This window comes from Arachis duranensis, chromosome 8 (genome assembly GCF_000817695.3).
Source record: "Arachis duranensis cultivar V14167 chromosome 8, aradu.V14167.gnm2.J7QH, whole genome shotgun sequence".
In the NCBI taxonomy this organism is placed as follows: domain Eukaryota; kingdom Viridiplantae; phylum Streptophyta; class Magnoliopsida; order Fabales; family Fabaceae; genus Arachis; species Arachis duranensis.
This window is the reverse complement of record NC_029779.3, coordinates 5485809-5508024: the sequence shown is the minus strand read 5'-3', so window position 1 is coordinate 5508024 and position 22216 is coordinate 5485809. Positions and strand designations below refer to the sequence as shown.

Sequence of the window (22216 nt, the reverse complement as noted above, 5' to 3'; positions counted from 1 at the left end):
GACCACCTATCCTGACCCGACCCAGGGAAGGTGAAGAACTAATCTTATACCTCGTTGTAGGAAGCCGGGCGATAGCTTCAGCACTAGTCAGAGAAGACGAAAACGGGCAACAACCTATCTACTTCATCAGTAAGGCTTTGCAAGGGGCTGAACTAAACTATCAAAAGATAGAAAAGTTCATCTACGCTCTTATACTTACTTCTCGACGACTCCGACCATACTTTCAGGCCCATACCATCATATTACGGACCAACCAACCTATAAAAAGTATTCTACAGAAAACAGACTTAGCTGGAAGAATCCTACAATGGACAGTTGAGTTGTCCGAGTTTGACCTCAAGTATGAAGCTCGGACAGCCATCAAGTCCCAATACCTGGGTGATTTCATCACAGAGTACACCGACACCCTAGACACCCCCACAGAATGGAACCTTTACGTTGACGGCTCCTCAAACAAAGCCGGGAGTGGAGCCGGAGTAATCCTAGAAAGTACTAAAGGAGCTCAACTCGAGCTCTCCTTAAAATTCGAGTTTTCTGCCTCAAATAACCAAGCCGAATACGAAGCCCTATTGGAGGGTTTGAAGCTGGCTAGGAAAGTTGGAGCTCAAAAGCTTGCCATTTTCAATGACTCGTAGGTAGTCACCTCACAAATAGAAGGGAGCTACCAGGCTAAGGATCTCACCATGAAGAAATACCTAGACAAGACCAGAGAACAGCTTGGGAAATTCATAGGATATGAGATCCGACATATACCTCGGGAACAAAATGTACGAGCTGATGCACTTTCGAAACTAGCCAGCACCAAACCCAGTGGCAACAATTGAAGCCTCATCCAAGAAACACTACAAAATCCATCAATCTCGGATGAAAAGAAGGTCTTAAGCATATTAGACCATGACCAAGGGTGGATGACTCTCATAATCAGCTACGTCAAGTCTAAAACACTCCCTGCAGATAAAAAGGAGGCAAAAAGGCTAGTACGAGAAGCACAATACTACACCATAGTGCACGACATCCTATATAGAAGAGGAATCTCAACACCCCTCCTAAAATGCATCCTGACCTCCGCTACGAGGGAAGTTATAGAGGAAGTCCACGGTGGCATGTGCGGCAACCACCTTGGGGCACGAGCTCTTTCTAAAAAGGTACTCTTAGCTGGTTTTTACTGGCCGACCTTGCAAAAGGAAGCAACAGAGTTTATCAAAACATGCCCTCCATGCCAGAAGTACGCCAACTTTCATATCGCACCACCAGAGGAACTCATTTGAGGCACCCAGGTATAACTCATACTCTAATTCTACAAAAAACCTACTTAAAGTCCGTGCTGACTTAAGCTTCGCAGTCTCTTGCAGGTACCACCATCCTCCGGTGATCAAGGACCAACAGCACCTTAAGCTCCAACAATTCGGACATGGTAGCTCCGATCACAATAGAAGATCTCGTCCGAGATCGGCCTCATCGTTTCAGGTAACCCTCGGAATAGCCGATGAGATATACAGAAAGGGTATCGATGGAGAACTTTCTAGATATTTAAGTCAATCAGACAAAGATATTGCTTTGGGAGAAGTTCGTAGAGATATTTGTGGTGCTTATCAGACTGGAATGAAAATGAAGTGGGTACTCCAATGAAATCAGGTTTATTGGCCTTCTATTATTAAAGACTGCATCGATTATGCGAAAGCATGTCAGGAATGTCAACGACATGGGGTGATACAACAGATCCCAGCCTCTGAATTACATTCAGTTATTAGACCATGGCCTTTTCGAGATTGGGTTTTGGATTTGATTGGAATAATACACCCACTGTCGTCGAAAAATCATATGTTTATTTTGGTGGCAATTGATTATTTTACGAAATGGGTTGAGGCTGTTCCTTTAATTGAGGCTGGACAAAATAAAATTATAAACTTCATTGAGGAGTATATAATTCATCGATTTGGGATACCCCAAAATCTTATTACTAATTAGGGAACTATGATTACTGGTCAACGTATTAAGAATTTTGCAGCTTCCAGAAATATTAGTATGGTTATTTCGACTCCCTATTATGCACAAGCTAATAGACAAGTCGATGCAGCAAATAAACTATTGATCAATTTGATTAAGAAGCAAATTGGTCGTAAGCCTTGAACTTGGCATGAGACTTTGAGTCAAGTGTTATAGGCTTATCGAAACTCACCAAGAGGTGCAACAGGTACTTTTTCTTATAAGTTGGTGTATGGTCACAATGCAGTTTTGCCATTGAAAATTAATCTTAATACCTTAAGAGTAATGAAACAAGATGACGTGCCAATCGAAGATTACTGGAATGCAATGTGTGATGAGTTGAATGACTTGAACTTAGAACGTATTCTAGCACTTGAGAATATGATTCGGCAGAAAGATAACATTACTCAAAATTATAATCGTCGAATAAAAGAGAAGTGTTTTAGTATAGGGGAGTTGGTATTGAAAGTAAGGATATCGGTTCAGAAAACATGATTGAGTCAATAAACGGAAAATACTTGAAACAATATCGATGCATGGATGATCAAGATTAGATACATAAAAGAGGAAGTTACAAGTTCAGAATAGAGTTGAACCCTTGTCGAGTTGTTTATTGATTTCTTCTTGTTGGACTTCTGCTATGCAAAGCTCCTTGAAGATTTCTTATTGCTTGTGTTATATTGCAGCAAAGGGCTCAGCTAATTCGGCTCTTCTTTTTCAAATTCTAGCTAGTCCTTGTCCAATTAGGGCTAGTTCTGTTTCAAGCTCCTCTCGTTTGTCAAAATAGGCTTGAGCGCTGATGGTTTGAGTAATTCTCAAATCATACTCTTGGCATGATTGCGTTATTGGCTAAAGAGCCATGTTAATATCTTTTGATTTGGTTTTGATCTTGACTACTCTCTCCTTGGTCTCTTGCAAGTTATCTTGGATGATGATGCAATCATTTGAGACCTTTATAAGTCTCTTTATTATGGAAGAAAATTGAGGAGAGACTTGGAATTTGAAAAAAGAGCTTAGAATGTCAGATAGAAGGGAATTCAAGTTTTGCTGATTAGTCCATTCGGTGGGGGTATGTGTCAGGAGCCTTAGGATAGTGGTTAACTGTTGGAGAGCGTGTTGGCTAAACTTAGTGGGAAGACTGGATGTGGATTGGTCTTCAGTGGCTAGATTCAAGATAGAAACTTCATCTTCCTGAGCAATCTGTGTTAGAACAGCCACAAGCTTAGCCAGTTCAATATCAGAGGGTTTAGAAGTGACATCAGGAATTTGAGTCGATGGTTCAGGACCATGTGAAGAAGAAAGTTCAATGGTTTTTTCTGGGCTTGGTATTTTTTAGGAGAGGTGATGTCTCCGATTTCTCGAATGGGTGAATCAAGGTTTTGTGCAATGGGTGACCTAAGGAGTGTATCAGTATTGACTAGAGAAGGAGGATTCTCAATGGTTGGTTCTTGTGGCAATGGAAGATGTTCTTGAGTTAAATCAACTAAAGCTAGTGCTTCTGTCGTTGATGGGAGGATAATTTGTATAAGCTCGGCTGAGATCACACTTTGAGTAGACGAGTAAGATTCTTGTGGTTCTGGTCTTGGCTGGTCCTCTTAATTCTTCTATTCAGGGATGAATGAAAAGGAGGAAACAGATTGGGCGACCTTCCCAGCCTAAAATTTTAAAGTGTTTATGAGATAAACAATTCAGGTTTATGTTAGAAATATGAAAGCAATAAAAGTATACCTGAATGGATTTCCTTCGAATGAGATGAGGGAACATAGTAGCTGCTGAGGAATCCTCTGAATCTGACTCATTCGAAGAAGCAAAGATATTTGTTTGAGTCTCACTACCATCAGAAGAATTATCACTTGATGATTGAATCTGACCAAAATTAAAAGATTGAAAATAAGGTATGTTTGAATGAATATGGTAAAAAGATATTTAGAAAATGTTCGATTGAAGGTTTACCTTTTTAGAGGCTTTTGTGGAAACCTTTTGGATTTTCTTTTTCGGTTGTCTTTGCTGTGCCGGAGCTTCGATTTTCCTTTTTGAAGTCTTTTTAGGTGAGATTTTAACAATTGGGACAACTTTTATTGATGAGCTTTTGATTTGGTCGAAGGTGCGATTGTATTGAGAATAATACCTGGTCCACCATTCGGTGAAAGATTTGGTAATGTATGAACTACGCTCATAAATAAGATGAGTATAGTTATCATTGTGCTATTGGTTGGTTGTAAGGCAATAATCAATGTCTCTCTTCAAAGTAAATTTTATATGACAAAGGGCATGGTCATTTCTAGGAATGGAAACAGGAATGGTTTGAGAGAAACCCAGTTGCTTAGCAATATAATGAAGAGCATAAAGAGTTGCCTTAAATTGTTCTTTTTTCTATTGAGGTAATCCGATTGGAATTACCTGAACAACAAGGAAATTTGCTTAAGTTTTGTTGGCTATTTCCTTCTCTTCATCATCAAAAGAGAAGAGAAGGCGTTCGAACCATTGGGGACCACGGTTTTGATGCAAGAAAGGAGTAAACTTCAAGTCATTATTGTTGAAGCTTCTGCAGGAGTGAAAGAGGGAGAAGACAACCCAGAATAAGTGTTCAGTCAAATTGACATTTTCAAAGTTTGGTTGAAAGGGAGCCAATCGAAATCTCTCGATGTGTTATTTTTCTGGAGCGCTACCCCCCATCTTGCTGCATGTATTTTTCGAATAAAGCATTCAACCAAAGTTGGAGGAGCCAAAGGGGACCTCCCACATTAATCGGCGAATTGGTTCTAAGACAGTTAACTAGGTGGCCAAGTTCATCAAACCTAAAATCAATTTGGCCAAATTGAATTTGTGGCCTTCATGCAAAAGGGCAGCCAAAGGGAGAAACAACTTCTGCATCTGAACATTTCTTGAACATAAAACGATGGCATTCAATCAGTAATACAAGAATGCAATGCTTTCTTCATCAGTTACAGGATCGTTTTCATGTCCCATATTTTGAATGATAAAATCACTATAGGAGTTTCTGTGAGTTACCTTATAGGTCCGATTCGGTTGCATATCGTAAGTCAATTCAGGGAAATTTAATGGAAGACTAGTGATGGCAGCCATATCAAGTAATGAGGGTCCTACCATCCCACAGGGGAGATGGAAGTTGTTAGTTGTCTTGTTCCAGAAGCTCACAGCTACTCCAATCATCCAATGGTGGTGGATAGGAGAGAAATGAGAAAGTCAGAGGAGGTCGTGGATACCAAGGGCCTTCCAAGCGTCACTTTTTACTGATTCGAAACACCTGTGCCAAGCTCGAAAGTCGGCCCCTAGAGGAGTAATTTTGGGGTTATTCATAAAGGTTTTCTTATGATTGATAAAAGGAGCAACGAAGATGTTTTGTTTGATAAGCAAGTCTTCCCCCTCAGTGTTGGGGAAGAAGTTAAGTCGTTTATTGGCAAGCTCTAGGATTTGAATGGGGCCAATAAAACAGCATGTTTTGTTGTCAATGGTGAATGAAATGAGGATCCTTTTATCATCAGGTTGAGGTTGGGGGTCTTCAATGATTTCATCATTGATTTCGTTGAGTATTTGTAAAGTTGGTGGTTCATGAGCTTGAGTTGCAGGACCTTTGTCCTTATCTTGGGCAGTGGGAGTGTTGTGAGTCGAAGAAGAAGTCATTGGTATATAAAGGTCAGAAATTGATTATGGTGAAGTTTAGTTACAGACAGATTAGGCAGAGAATTCGGAGAAGAGGATGAGACAAAGTTTTAAGGATAGAAGGTTAGAAAGTGAAATGATGGAGTGAAATTCAGTTCAATAAGTAAAAAGTTATTTTGCCGTTTCGTATGAGGAAGTTCAAAATTTGATGATCGGATTTTTGTGTGGTAAAGAATTTCACAATAAGTTCTCGTTGAGAGTATAGCTTCTAAACCAACAAGAATCCTTTCATACAAACATTTGGTTGTCACAAGTAACAGACCCTATAAAAATAAACCGAAGTATCCAAACCTAGGGTCGTCTGTCAAGGAATTGCAAGGAAGTGTACTTATAATTGGTTATGAGATTATATCATTTTAGGTTTTTAATTGTTGAACAAAGAATGTAAATGACAAGAAGATAAACTAATAATTAAGAAAAGTCCTAGCAAGGATTGATAATTAGACTTCCTATCCCTATTATCATAGTCACTTGTGATGGTAATTACCTTTTGCTATCACTTACCAACAAGAAACTTTGACAATTCAAGAGTCTCTAATTACTCAATCTAAGCTAAGAACATAAAAAGCTAATTTAAAATTCAACCAAGAATTTTATCAAACACTTGGTGGGCACAAAACAAAAGCATAGAAAAGTAATAAGAGAATGTAAAATCTAAAACCAATAGTTGCAAAATCAATGATAACAAATAAAGGAAGAAGCAATAAATATGAAATGTCTCAAATTGCATAAAAAGGGAATTCAAATCTAACATGAGAGTTCATAAACTAAATTGTCAACATAAAGTAATCAACAAGGGAAATAAATAAACTAGAATGCTAGAGCAATTAAAAGTAGAAGAGAAACTAAATTGAAATAAGATAGAATTTAGAAATTGGAAAGGAATAAAACTAAGACCTAAAACCTAGAGAGAGGAGAGAACCTCTTTCTCTAGAAAACTACATCTAAAACCTAAAATTATGTGAATGAGAAGTGTATGATTGATTTCCCCACTCTGCAGCCTCTAATCTATGTTTTCGAGCTTGGAACTGGGCTAAAAACATCCCAGAAATCGCCCCCAGCAATTTCTGATACGTACAGCACGTGGCTCCATCACGCGTACACGTCGCCCACGCGTACGCGTCGCTTGTCTGCCGCACTACCCATACGTACGGGTCATCCACGCGTACGCATCGCCTAACAGCAAGGCAACTATGGCAAATTGCATATCATTTCGAAGCCCCGAATGTTAGCTTTCTGATGAACGAATTCTTGACGGTTTAGAATTTATCTAATGGAGTCTCGTTGTAAAGTATAGTTTCCAAACCAATCAACAATCCTTTCATACAAAAAGATTGGTTGTCACAATTAACAATCCCCAATAAGAATTAACCGAAGCATTTAGACTCTGGGTCGTCTCACAAGGAATTGCAATGAAGTGCTCAATTATTGACTACGGGGATCAAGGGGTTTTGTTTATAAAATGGCAAGAAGAGTAAATCAAACAAGCAATTAAAGAAAGCAAGTAATAAAGAGGGATATTCATGGAAAGGTTTGAGATCATAGGCTTTTTATCCTAGTCAAACAATGATTAATTCATCTTATCTAGTCAACTCCAACAAATAGGGAGAAAGTCAAATAAGACTAATCAATCATATCACAATAATAAACAAGAATTTTTCTTATTTCGTCATCTCCAACATTGGAAGAATGTGTAAGTTATCTTCCATGACAGAAAGTCAAACAAGACTAGTTAACCTCAATCCAAATGTACTAATCAACTTATTAATATAATTAGCAAAAGATTAGAGTTAATGGAAATCATATTAACTAACAACTCTAGATCACCAACATTAGTTGGGTATTCATGACTCAAGATTACCTATTTACTCTTTCCAAGCCAAGAATGCTCAAAATCTACTCTAAAGCCCAACCAAGCATTTTGTCAAACACTTGGTGGGTACAAATGGAAAGCATGGTAAATGTGCAAGAATAGTAAAATCTACCAACTACAAATTGCAAGAAAAATAAATTAACAACTCAAATCATCAATAAAAGAAACATCAATATTAAATTTCATTAAAAGAAAATCCAAATCCAACATGAGAGTTCGTGAACATATAAGAGACATAAAAGTAAAATTGACAAGAGAACTAAGAAAAATAGAGTAGTAGGAACAATAAATCATAAAGGAAACAAGATGAAAAGATGAGATTGAACCTAGATCTAAGATGGATTAACCTAACCTAATTCTAGAGAGAAGATGGAGCTTGTCTCTCTAGAAATTAGACTACATGATGCTAATGCTACAAACAATTGCTCCCTCCTTGTCCAAGCTTGAATTCTGCATGAAATAGCATTAGAAATGAGTTGGGTTGGGCCCAAAGTGCTTCAGAAATCGCTGGGGGTGATTTCACTTTAGTGGGCCACGAGCAGCATCGACGCACACGCGTACATGGCGCATGCGCGCCCCTATACGCAAAGCAACATATGGCATAATTTATATCATTTCGAAGCCCCGAATGTTAGCTTTCCAACGCAGCTGGAACTGTCTCATTTGGACCTCTGTAGCTCAAGTTATGGTCGATTGAGTGCGAAGAGGTCAGACTTGACAACTTTACGGTTCCTTCATTTCTTCATGAGTTCTCCCACTTTGCATGCTTTTCTCCTCACTTCTTCCATCCAATACTTGCCTTATGAACCTCAGATCACTCAACAAACATATCAAGGCATCGAATGGAATTAAAGTGAATTAAATTTAGCTATTTTAGGGCCTAAAAAGCATGTTTTCACATTTAAGCACAAATCAAGGGAGAATTGTAAAACCATGCTATTTTATTGAATAAATGTGAGAAAATGTGATAAAATCCCCCAAATTAAGTACAAGATAAACCACAAAATCGGGGTTTATCACTTTCTAATGCAACTGGAACCGCCTCATTTGGACCTATGTAGCTCAAGTTATGTCTGATTTAGTATGAAGAGGTCAGGCTTGATAGCTTTGCAATTCCTTCAATTTCTTGTATTCCTTCCACTTTTGCATGCTTTCTTTCCATCCTCTAAGTCATTCCTGTAGTGTAAACCCTGAAATCACTTAACACACATATCAAGGCATCGAATGGTAATAAGAGAAGATTAAAATTAGCAAATTTAGGACCAAAGAAGCATGTTTTCAATCATAGCACAAAATTAGGAAGAAAACTGTAAAACATGCAAATTCAATGAATAATTGTGAGAATAATTGATAAAATCCACTAAATTAAGCACAAGATAAACCGTAAAATAGCGATTTATCAGCAGTGGGAGTGTTGTGAGTCGAAGAAGAAGTCATTGGTGTATAAAGGTAAGAAATTAATGATGGTGAAGTTTAGTTACAGACGGATTGGGCAGAGAATTCGGAGAAAAGGATGAGACAAAGTTTTGAGGATAGAAGTTTAGAAGGTGAAATGATGGCAAGAAATTCAGTTCAACAAGTAAAAAGTTGTTTTGCCATTTCGTATGAGGAAGTTCAAATATTGAAATTGGGTAACTTCCTAGAGAAGGCGAAGTGGTGGAGAGAGAAGTTGAAGATAAGGGGAAACGTGTTGGATAGATATGGGTAAATGAAGAAAAGTAAATTTCATTTATGATTAATTAATGCCTTATGATGATATAATAAAAGCATGTTAGGATTAAGCGTTTTTCTCAAGATGACATCGAGAATAACACATTAATCCTAGGGGGCAATTTGTTGGTCGAAAATAATTTATTTTGAAGAGGAGAGGATTCGAAGAGCCAATAAGTGTGTGTTTTCGAAGGAAAGATAATATCGAAAGGTATGGTAAGAAAGTTTGAGCAGAAGTTTGTTGTGATCGGACAGCAAGCTGATCGAGATGCTGAATCGAAGGACTAAAGGTTTGAGGGTTGTTTCTTATCAACGTTATTTTTTGTCTAGCAAAAGAAGCGGGAACGGTTACCTATGGATTAATGAACGTGGGAGTTATACTTCAATTTGATTGGTTGAAGATTTTTATAAATAGAAGAAGGCTCAAAGGTGCAAGGATTGAAACTTTGCTTCAGAAATTGCTCACGCACACTCACATCCCAGCAAATTTCTGAGTCTGCTCCGAGTCAAATTTCTGTAGGGTTCCTTCCACTTGTAAACTTTTCATTTACATTTTTCTGAAAACTTTACCTTTCTTGTAAATTTATCTTTCAAGCAACATTTAACATTCTTGTCCAATTTACATTCCTAGTATTTTTATTTTCGAATTCAAAGTCCCTTGATCTTTGACGGAGGATTATTGTCGGTAAAGAATTTCTCAATAAAATCGCGTTGCAAGTATAGTTCTAAACTGACAAATAATCCTCGGTCAACGTTTAATTTGTTTGTCACAATGCAAACCAATAAAAATAATCGAAGTATTTAAACATCGGAGCGTCTCTCAAAGGAATTGCAGGGAAGTGTACTTATTATTGGTTATGGGAAAGTATTTTTCAGGTTTTTGAATGATGAACAAGGAATGTAAATAACAAGAAAATAAACTAACAACTAAAAAAGGTCCTAGCAAGGGTTGAGAATTGGAATTCTTATCCTCATTATCATCGTCAATTGTGATGGTAATTGCCTTTTGCTCTCACTTAGTTAACCTCTAACAATTGAAGGAAAGTCAAGTGAGCAAAATCAACTTAAGTTCACAAGTCCTAATCAAAGACTAGATTTAGTAAAACTCAAGCCAACTAGCAACTTTCAATCACCAATCAACAAGAGACTTTGACAATTCAAGAGTCTCCAAATTACTCAATCCAAGCCAAGAATACAAAAATCTATTTTAAAATCCAACCAAGCATTTTATCAAATACTTGGAAGGTACAAAATAAAAACATAGAAAATTAACAAAAAATAGTAAAATCTAAAACTAACAATTGCAAGAAAACAATAACAACAAATTAAAGAAAGCGACAATAAACATAAAATACGTCAAAGTGCATAAAAAGGAAATTGGAATCAACAAGAAGTCATGAACAATAAAGAAACAAGGTAAGAGAAACAACATATAAAACTAAGAAAGCAAAGAGGTAATAACAAGGAATTAAAAGAGAAACTTGAATCAAGATGACAAGTAGGACCTAAACCTAGATGAAATTAAAAATAAAAGAAGAAACCCTGAAATCTAGAGAGAGGAGAGAGCCTCTCTCTAGAATTCTACATCTATCTAAAACTAAAGTGTGTAAATGAATAAATGATTGAATTCCTTGGCCTCTCCACTCCCCAGCTTCTTGTCTTCCTTTTCGGGCTTGAAACTGGGCCAAAAATAGCCCAGAAATCGCCCCCAGTTTTTTCATTTTATTACAGCACATGACGCTCGTCACACATACGCGTCGTTTGAACTCTGCACTGGCCACGTGTATGCTTCAGTCACGCATACGCGTCAGTGGATGACGCTCCTAGTCACGTGTACGCATCAGCCACGCGTACGCATCGGTACTGGCTTCTCAAAACTTCAATTTCTTGTGTTCCTTCCTCTTTAGCATGCTTCCTTTCCATCCTCTAAGCTATTCTTGCCCTATAAACCCTGAAATCACTTAACAAACGCATCACGACATCGAATGATAATAAAAGATTATTAAAAATTAGTAATTTAAAGGTCTACGAAACATGTTTTCAATTGTAGTACAAAATTCGAAAGGAAACTTAAAAAGATGCAAATTATATGGATAAGTATGAGTAAAGCTGATAAAATCCACTCGATTCGGTCCAAAATAAGTGATAAATTAATGGTTCATCAATCTTAATTATCGAAGACATTTTATTACTTTATTTAAACTCAATGCAAATCATTTTTAGTTCAGTCAATTTATTTTCAAAATCTTTTATTTACTGTTTTCATATTTTTTTATAGTTTTTCTTCTATTAAAAGGTCTTTGATACACTTTAAAAAAATTGATACTCACAAAGAGGAATAAGTTTCACTCTCAAATATTAGATATCAAATCACTTTCAATTTACTAAAAATCGCTAAAATAATTGAATTCATTATTATTGTAAGTGTTGGAGTTGGTCGAAAATGATATTATTATTAGTTTGTTTGTTTTTTTTATTTTATTTTTTCATGTTGCTAAGGTTCAGATTTTGGAAATTTTTTGTTAATCTCAAATAATAATTAAGTATCAATTTCATGTATATATATCGCGGAAGTTTGAGGTATTGATGATGTTATTACTGCTACTCCAATGACACTACTGGTGCCATCTCCCAGCCACATAAATATTTTAACATTTTCTGTTAATAAAGACTTAATTATTAAATTTGATATAATATAAGAATTTAATTAAAAAATATATAAGAATTTAATTAAAAATAAATCAAATCATTATTGATGGCTAGTTGATGACTAACAATCACAAAAATTGCTGGCCCCTAAACTTTTCTATATATTTTATACTAATAACTAATTTTAGTAAGTAATTTTAACGTATAAATAACATTACGGTATCTTGGAACTAAACTGGAGAAAAACATGAACGTTACTGCTAAAGATAAGATAGTGTTGAAAAATGTTTGTTCCTATCGATTAGTATCCAATGAAAGTAGAAACGCTAGTTTGTGGAAACTTTCATTTCCATAAGTATATGCAAGAAAAGTTTTCCTTAATCAAAGAGCAACTTTTTTAATAAACGCAACTAAGCAATCAAGAAACGCAGCTACCTCAAATTAATCAAGAAAGGCAGCTACGACAAATTCTGATGTATTTTTTTTTTTTATAAGGCTAACTAGATTTTTCCCACCACCCAAACAAAGGAAAAGTAGTCATATTTATATGTTTTATATATAATTTTCATAATCTTTGTGAAATCAAGAGAACTCCACCCTGTATTAGTCGTGTGCGCCAAAACAGGTCTCATCATGATCCACGCCATAGTTGTCGTCATACTAATAGTTTCTTGCTACTTGTACTTGACCAAGAGAGCAGCACCACGTGATGACCGCCGCAGGCCACCGATGGCAGATGGTGGGTGGCCGTTGATCGGTCACCTTCACCTCCTAGGTGGTTCATCAGGGAAGCAACCGTACGTGACCCTGGGAAACTTAGCAGACAAGTATGGACCAATATTCAGCATCCGAATTGGTGTTCACAATGCCGTGGTTGTGAGTTCTTGGGAGCTAGCCAGGGAGTGTTTCACGACCCTCGATGTCGTTGTCTCTTCTCGTCCCAAGTTCACTGCCGCAAAGATTCTGGCACACGACTATGTCAACTTTGGGTTCGCTCCTTATGGTGATTTATGGCGCGAGATGCGTAAGATAACCACTTCAGAGTTACTCTCCACTCGTCGGTTCGAGATGCTTCGACGTGTTAGAGATTCAGAGGTGGAGGCTTCGGTGAAAGAGTTGTACAGAAAATGTGCAGAGAAAAGAGATGGTGATTTGATGGTGGAGATGAAGAAGTGGCTGGGGGGTTTGAACCTCAACGTTGTTCTGAGAATGGTTGCAGGGAAGAGATATAGAGCAAGAAGCGAAGATGAGGAACGAGAAGTCCGGAGGATCAGGAGGGCGTTCAGGGAGTTCTTTCGCCTGATGGGGGTGGTTGTGATTGGGGACGCCATTCCCGGTCTTGGGTGGCTTGATCTTGGTGGCCAAGTGAAAGAGATGAAGAAGACCGCTAAAGAGATGGACGAGATCGTGTCCGAATGGTTGGAAGAGCATCGGAGAAGAAGAAGAAGAGACTCTGATGATCATGAGAGTGAGAACTCAATAGAGCAAGACTTCATTGACGTCCTGCTTTCTGTTCTTGATAGCGCTCATCTTAACGGTTATCATCTTGACACTGTTATCAAAGCCACTTGTTTGGTATGCTCCATTGTAGTTTAGAAGAAATTTAATGATGGTTTTTATTTGTTAAAGATAATGGTAATTAACTCTTTTGCATTATTTGCAGATGATAATTTCAGCGGCAACTGATACAACAACAGTTACCATGACATGGACACTTTCGTTACTGCTAAATCATCGCCACATTCTAAAGAAAGTTCAAGACGAGCTAGACGAGAAGGTAGGAAAAGAAAGAGTGGTGAAGGAATCAGATGTTAACAAACTAACATACCTTGAAACTGTGGTCAAAGAATCGATGCGATTGTACCCCGCTGGACCACTATCAGGACCTCGTGAATTCACAGAGGATTGTAGCTTAGGGGGTTATTATATCAAAGCAGGTACTCGAATGTTCTTGAACCTTTGGAAGCTTCACAGAGACCCTCGCGTATGGTCAGATCCAATGGAATTTAAGCCAGAGAGGTTTCTAAGCGCACACAAAGATGTGGATGTGAAGGGTCAGCATTTCGAGCTTCTTCCGTTTGGCGGCGGAAGAAGGGTGTGCCCCGGTGCGTCATTTGGGCTTCAAATGACGAAATTGGCATTAGCTGCATTCTTGCATGCATTTGAGGTCACAACTCCCTCAGATGCTCCTGTTGATATGAGTGCGACGTTTGGCCTCACAATCATCAAAACCACACCGCTTGAGGTTTTAGTCAAACGTCGCTTATCACCTTCTCTGATCTTCATATAATGGGCAATGAGAAATCCAACTGGCCACCTGAATACAAATTGATTTTGTTTTGCCTTTGTTTTCTAATTTGTTGAAATGGTGTACAGCTAATAAATCAAATATCAATTTCTACTAGTGTGTCTTCAGATTAACAAGGACATTTAATGTATAGATTATAGAATAATACTATATAGATAATATACAAAAACAGTTAATATTAACGGCATAAAATTATGTTTTTTTTAAATGATTTTATGTCTTTTAAAAAATATTTTATATTAAAAAATATTTATTAATATTATTAATTAAAGTAATTCTTTATTTTTCTAAAATTATATATGTATGAAATATTCTAGCTGACAATTATTACTATATTAGAAAATAAAAATACTATATGTTATGGTAAGGATACCCTTCTCGAGCTATATTTTAGTTTTGTGTTAATTCCGATCTAAAATGGGAATACCCTCGTGAATTTGGACCCGAACGTGATACCTACAAAAAGGACTCCGATGCTCAAATCAGTAAAGAATTACTTATCAAAAAGAGTATATGATCAATGGATTATATGTCGGATGATCTGCCGACCTTAGTCGACCTTATGCTCGATTTATAGATTTGATTAGTGTTGAATGGGTCGTCGGTTTGAGCCGAGATCTTCGTGGCCGACTTTTAAACAAGATCATGGGAAGTTGTTTATTAAGATAACGTCATTTTATTTTCGAATGTGGGGTGACGTGCCGAGGTATAATGCGGTTCATCCGATGTTAGACTGATACTATACACAGCCTCCAAGTTTGATTTGAAAAATACAACTTTAGCAAGTTGAGGATATTTTGTCTAGTTATACCTCAGTCTTTTATTGGCAAGTGTGTAGCCCCCAAACTCAATATGCATTGCTACTACTTCAAGCTTGGGTTTTATGATTTTTATTTAAATGCGTAACGGGTTAAAAAAAAAAAGATAAGTTTTGAATAATTATTTACCTTGTTAGTTGGGCTGAAATAATTTGCTTGGCCTGTTGGGATACAGATTGTTTACCTTGGGCATATGAACACTTTCAATTGTTAACTTCCCAATAAATTAGTGGATTGTAATTAAATATTTTTTTCATTTTCTCATTGGGAAGAAACACAACGCTCGACTTGGAGCTACTTTTGCTTAATTGAAAAAGGACATATCTTCAAAAAGTTTGTCTTCCCTCTTCTTGTCCCTTTCTTTGACTCAGTCTCTTTTAAAAAGATGGTTAGGAAAAAGGAAAAAAACAAAGTTAAAGTAGTTGAAGTGAATAAGCAGAATCCCTATCATTGGGTTCACATTAATGTGAAAACTCGTGCGGCGTCGTATTGTGATGCCGAGTCGCTTCGTGAGCTAAGAGCTCTAAAGCCTATTAGGGAGGGGTCGGGAGTTTGCATTGAGCTCCTCCCTTGTACTAGTGAGGAGAGGGTCTGCAAAAGGAGAGGTGATTGGGAGTATTTTTATATGTATATTCCTTACTTCACCGAGTTGCATGTGAAATTAGCCTTTCCTGATTTTGAGTGCAAAGTCCTGACGCAGCTTAATTGTGCTCCGTCTTAATTTCACCATAATTCATGGGGAGTTCCTGCGTGCGTACAAGTGCTTGATGGATTTTTTCTCGAGTTTTCCTGTTCTCTTAATGTTTTATTTTCTTTATTTCACTCAAATGGGGTGCGGAAGGGTCTTTGGGTTTTCCTTAGTAGTTTCTCTGGATGCTCTATTTTTCTTTTGTACAAGTCTTCATTTAAGAACTTCAAGTCTTTGTTCGTAAAAGTTCGATCTTTGGAGACCGAGTATCCCTTTTATTTAGATGAACTAATAGAGAAATATCCTTTGTATTGGTGTTCGAAGCCAATACAGATTCTTGAGGCTGATGAAAGGAGTGAGGAAGAGGACCTTTTTTTAGATTTTCTCATAGAAAATTTTGCTGCTGGCAAATGCTTAGTCTCTCTGGAGCAACCAGTTTCCTATTGGTGAGCTGGCTGACCGAGTTTTCCATTATCCTAGAGATATGCGGCGGACTCGAAGGACTGGAGTAGAAGGAATGGAAAAATTTATCCAGGTCAGCGGGTCTTTCATTTTGTTATATGTTTTATATCTGGAATTGTCATTGATTAGTTGTTATGTAGATCGTTGCTTCGTGTTTGTTATGTGTTGGTCGTGCGACCGAGTTGTTGGGAGCGGAGCAGCAGATTGCTGTGGACAAGGTGGTTAGCTTGGAAAAAACCTTAAAGGAGAGAGATGACGTCATTGTTGACGTAACCGCAAAGATGAAAAGTGGGGAGGAAGAAATTGTTAAACTCCAGGATCATATCCGTCTTCTCTAGGCAGAGATTAAGGAGAATGACAAGAAAAAAGGTGAGATGACATCTTGGATTCATGAGCTTGAGGATGAGGGTCTTGAGATGTTTGTTGTGGGATTTGATTGTGCTGTTAGCCAAGTTGCTCTGTTTTCTCCCGAGTTTGACGTCGGAAAGCTTGATGTGACAAAGATTGTGATTGGAGGTCAGCTTGTGGAAGATGAGCTCGGCGAAGGTCATGCTGACAATATTCCTCCCCCTCCTGAAGAATTTTAATATTTGTAATTTTGAAAATTCATAATATGTTTATTGGGTACTGTTATTTGGTAGCCGATTATTGCTATAGTTGTTTGTTTGTAACTGTTTTGCTGACATGTTTTGTCGGTTTTGATTTTTTTGTGAATATTCTGAATGGTTGCTGTATGCATATGAATTTGCGATTTCCAACTTTATATTTCATTGGTTTGATATTGCTAAAGGAAAGTTTAGTATAGTAATTGGAAAGAAAGAAGTGATTGGATTATTGTGTGAAAAAGACCTCTTGGTTGTTTGAAAGGTGTGGAGTGGTCAGCTTCGTTAAAATCTGTCTGATTAAAACCCTCCTTAGGGAAAAACCCCGAACCAAGAAAAAGAGTACCTAGCCACTCCACTTTTTACAATAAGATGTTAACTATGATAGATCTTTAGAGATGAAATATTCGAAGTGTTGGGGAGAGCCGTTCCTTCCAAAGTTTCGAGTGACTATGCTCCTCTTCCGACAACTTTGGAGACTCGGAAGGGGCTTTTCCAATTAGCAGCTAGTTATCCATGTCCTGGTAGTTTCCGAACTTCTTCGATTTATCTTAGCACCAAGTCCCCTTCTCTTAGAGTTCTCGATCGTACTTTCTTGTTATATTGCTTTTGCATAGCTTCCTGCATGGCTCTTTGTCTGAGCTCTGTTAAGCATCGCTCTTCTTCTATTAGATCTAGCTCGGCTGATCTTGCTTCTGTGTTGGCCTATTCATCAAAGTGCTCAGTCAGAGTAGATCCTTGACTGACTTCAATGGGAATCATGCAATCTGTTCCGTAAACTAGTCGGAACGGGCTTTCTTTTGTCGTAGACTACGGTGTTGTGTTATATCTCCACAGTACTTCTAGTATGAGTTTTGCTCAACGTCCTTTAGCATTTGTTAGTTTCTTTTTTGAGGCCTGCAAAATAACTTTGTTAGCTGCCTCTACGAGCCCATTACGTTGTGGGTGCTCGATCGACGGAGGAAAAATGGTGTTTGATATGTAGATCAGTTAAGTATGAATCAATTTTCTTATCAATGAATTGCCTACCGTTATCGGAGACGATTTCTCTAAGTAAACTGAATCTACATATAATTGATTTCCAAATAAAATTTTGTACCTTCTCCGATGTTATTTTTGCAAGTGGTTGCGCTTATATCCATTTTGTGAAGTAGTCAATGGCTACCAAAAGGAACTTTACCTGTCCTGGTGAGACTGGGAATGGTCCGAGTATATCCATGCCCCATTTGTAAAATGGGCAGTTGACATCTGAGGTGTGTAACAATTTGGCCGGGCTGTGGATGAGCGATGCGCATTTTTGACATGCATCACACTTTTATACACTATTTCTGCAGTCTTTTCTTAATGTCGGCCAATAATAGCCTGCTCGTAGGATTCTTGTGACTAAGCTCCTACCTCCGGTGTGGTGTCCACAGAAACCATCATGGACTTCGGTAATTGCATTTGTTGCATCTTCTTGGCCGAGGCATTTTAGTAGTGGCCAAGAGATACCCCGTTTGTATAGGTCAATTCCCATCATGGTGTAATGGCTCGCTTTATATCTGAATGATCTTACATTTTCTTCCTCTGGTATTGCCCCGGTTCTTAAATAGCGAATGAATGGGCTTCACCAGTCTTCTTCTTGTGATATACTTACGGCAGATTTGATTTCTAAACTTGGTTCTGTTAGTGTGAGGTGATATAATTTATCTACCAAATCAGTTACCATGTATGTAGCTAATTTAGATAAAATATTGGCTCTACAGTTTTGTTCTCTGGGTATATGTGATATTTCAAAATTTTGAAAATACTGTATCATATTTTTTACTGAAGTTAGATACATTTCTAGGAGCTAATCTTGTACCTGAAATTGACCGGTTATCTGTTGTACTACAAGTAGGGAGTCACAGTATACCTTTAGATCTTTTACTTCTACTTTTTTTGCCAACCGGAGGCCTGCTAAGAGTGCTTCATATTCGGATTGGTTATTGGTTGCTTGAAATAGGAATTTGATTGACTGTTCAGCTTGGACTCCACAGTTGTCCTTTAGTAGGATCTCTGCTCCACATCCACTTTCATTTGATGCACCATCTACAGACAACTCCCATGTTTTGATTTTGTTCTTCAAGGTTGGTGAATTTTAATATAAAATCGGCAAGAGCTTGTATTTTGGGAGATCCTCATGATTCATAGGAGATGTCGAATTTGGAGAGCTCTATTGCCCATTTTTTAAGTCGCCCTGCTAGGTCTGGTTTCATTAATATTTGATGCAGGGGTTGTCCCGTCCAAACTACTATTTGATATGTTTGAAAATAGTGTCGCAGACGCCGAGCTGTGATGACCAAACCAAATGCTAATTTTTCAATGGTCAGGTACCTTGTTTCAGCATTTTGTAATACTTTACTCACAAAGTATACTGGGTGTTGTTCTTTTCCTGTATCTGTTACAAGCCCGGAGCTGACCGTGTTAGTTGAAATTGAAAGAAATACAAAAAGAGGTTTACCTTGTTGTGGCTTCTTGAGAATAGTGGGTGAACCGAGGAGATTTTTGAATTTGACAAAAGGTTTTTCACATTCGTCTATCCAGAGAAAATTTTTGGTCTTCCTTAATGTGTTGAAGAAGTGACATGACTTGGCCGCTGCTGCAGGTAAGAATCGGGACAAAGCTGTTAAGCGTCCTGTGAGTTGCTGTACTTTTTTAATTGACCGAGGTGATTGCATGTTTATCATGGCTTGACATTTGTCGGGGTTGGCTTCTATCCCCCTGTTTGTTAGTAAGAACCCAAGGAATTTGCCTTCATGTACTCCAAATGCACATTTTTCTGGGTTTAGTCTTATATTGTATTTTTGGAGTTGTTGGAAGACTTCATTGAGATCGGCCTCATGCTGTTGTTCTGAGCTCGATTTGACCACCATGTCATCAACGTATATTTCAATGTTCCGACCAATTTGATATTTGAAGACCTTGTCCACCAGTCTCTGATAGGTTGCTCCTGCATTTTTTAGTCAAAAAGGCATAACTTTGTAACAAAAATTACCTCGGTCTGTTACAAATGTTGTTTTTTCTTCATCATCGGGGTGCATTTGTATCTGATTATAACCAGAATAGGCATCCATGAAACTGAGCACTTGATATCCTGAGTTGTCATCTACTAGCCTGTCAATATTTGGTAGCAGGTAGGAATCCTTTGGACAGGCCTTGTTTAGGTCTGTAAAGTCCACGCACATACACCACTTTTCCGAGCCATTACGACATTTTCTATCCATGACAAGAAACGAAGTTCTTGAATGAAACCTGCATCAAGTAATTTTTGTGTTTCTTCTATTGCTGCATTTCTTCTTTCTGCACCTAAGTTTTGTTTCTTTTGCCTTATAGGTCGAGCGTTAGAATTGACTGCTAACTTGTGGCATATGAAGTTTGGATCGATCCCTGGCATATCGGCTGGTGTCCATGTAAATAGGTCGGTGTTGGACTTTAATGTCTCAATTGGATTTCATGTTGTTCCTGCAGAGAAAACAGAGCCGATGTTAGTAAATTGGTCTAGATTCCCGAGTTATACCTTTTCTAAGTCGTCCCTTGGGGCAGGGTGAGTGTTGCTTTCTCTTAGATCTAGCTCAGTCAAAGTTGGAACGCTTTCCGAGTTGTAAACAAAATGGATTCTTCTAATGGTCTTCTTTGAGGTGACTTTTAAGCCCGCATTATAACATTTCCTGGCCTCCTCGTGGTCGGCATGGACTGTTGCGATTATGTTATCCTGCATAGGAAACTTAACACAAAGGTGAATAGTAGAGACAATAGCTCCGAAGGATTTAAGGGACGGGCGTCCCAAGATGACATTGTAAGAGCTTGCACAATCTACTACTAAGAATTGAATATCGAGGGTTTTTGAGTTCGGAGACTCCCCCATTGTTGTTCTCAACCATACATAACCTGATACGGGAACCCTTTCCCCGGAGAATCCTACTAACTCTCCAGGTGATCGTTGCAGTGCTTTGTCGCTGAGTTGCATCTTCTTGAAGGTGGAGTAAAATAAGGCATCGGCACTATTCCCTGGGCCGAGTAGAACCTTTTTTTATTGTTAATTCTCCCATTTGTATTGAGATCACCACTAAATCATCCATATTTGGGCATTGCGACTTTAGGTCGGATGCACCGAAAGTGATTTAGGCATTTGTTGCCGAGGTTTGAGTCTGTTGCCGAGATCCTTCTGTCATCATGATTCTGTAACTCCTTTTCCTAGCCGTGCTGGTTGCTCCTCCTCCTGCGAAGCCGCCTGAAATATAGTTTATTGTTCCTTTCGATGCAGGAGTTTCAACTAGTCCATACCAGGCTCCCTTTTCTTTGTGGTCTGAGCTGTAGCTCGATTTGTCAGTGTCCCTTGTTTCTTTCTGGCTTCTGGAAGTGACGTATTTATCCAGCAGGCCTTGTCTCGCTAGCCTCTCCAATAAGTCTTTGGCTACTATGCACTCGTCAGTGGTGTGACCATACTTCTGGTGAAATGCGCAATGCTTGCTTCTATCTACATATTTCTGATCTTGGTATGTCCCTGCTTTACTTGGTGGTTTGATTAGTTTGTTGTGTAGTATTTTCTTAATGATGTCCTCTCTTTTGGTGTTGAACTTGGTGTATGAGTTGAACTTCGGTGTTAACATGAAAGGCTTTTTGGAATCTCTGTTTTGAGATTTGGTAGGTTTTTCCTCCTCCTTCCGAGGTAATAGCCAGTTCTTCGAGCTTCACGTAATTCTTCAATTTCAATTTTTTCGGTTGCTTTTTCTCGGAACTCCTCCAATGTTTTTGGCTTTGCGATAGCTATTGCTTCCTGGAATTTCCTAGGTCGAAGGCCACTTTTTATCGCGTGCAGTTGTACTTCCTGGTTGAGTTCTGGGATTTCCATGGCTACCGTCGTGAAGCGTGTCATGTAGACCTTCAAACTCTCATGTTGTCCTTGCTTGATTGTTGATGAGCGGATAATTTGTATACTTTTCGGCATTGTTTTTAGTATGTTTTTGTTATGATATAGTTAGTTTTTAGTATATTTTTATTAGTTTTTAGTTAAAATTCACTTTTCTGGACTTTACTATGAGTTTGTGTGTTTTTCTGTGATTTCAGGTATTTTCTGGCTGAAATTGAGGGACCTGAGCAGAAATCTGATTCAGAGACCAAAAAGGACTGCTGATGCTGTTGGATTCTGACCTCCCTGCACTCGAAGTGGATTTTCTGGAGCTACAGAAGCCTAATTGACGCGCTCTCAACGGCGTTGGAAAGTAGACATCCTGGGCTTTCCAGCAATATATGATAGTCCATACTTTGCCCAAGATTTGATGGCCCAAACCGGCGTTCAAAGTCACCTCAAGAAATCCCAGCGTTAAACGCTGGAACTGGCACCAAAACGGGAGTTAAACGCCCAAACTGGCATAAAAGCTAGCGTTTAACTCCAAGAAGAGTCTCTACACGAAA

General features: G+C 38.2%; 1 protein-coding gene across 1 annotated transcript in view; it reads left to right on the top strand.

Moving 5' to 3' along the window:
* The first annotated feature begins 12133 nt into the window (after positions 1–12133).
* LOC107460439 (cytochrome P450 CYP82D47) overlaps positions 12134–22216 on the top strand; it is a 40137-nt gene continuing 30054 nt past the window's right edge. Inside the window, exons 1-2 of the mRNA XM_052253490.1 lie at positions 12134–13477; positions 13566–14069. Coding sequence (XP_052109450.1) covers positions 12536–13477; positions 13566–14069 — 1446 coding nt within the window. The 5' untranslated portion in view covers positions 12134–12535. The remainder of the gene's footprint in view (positions 13478–13565; positions 14070–22216) is intronic.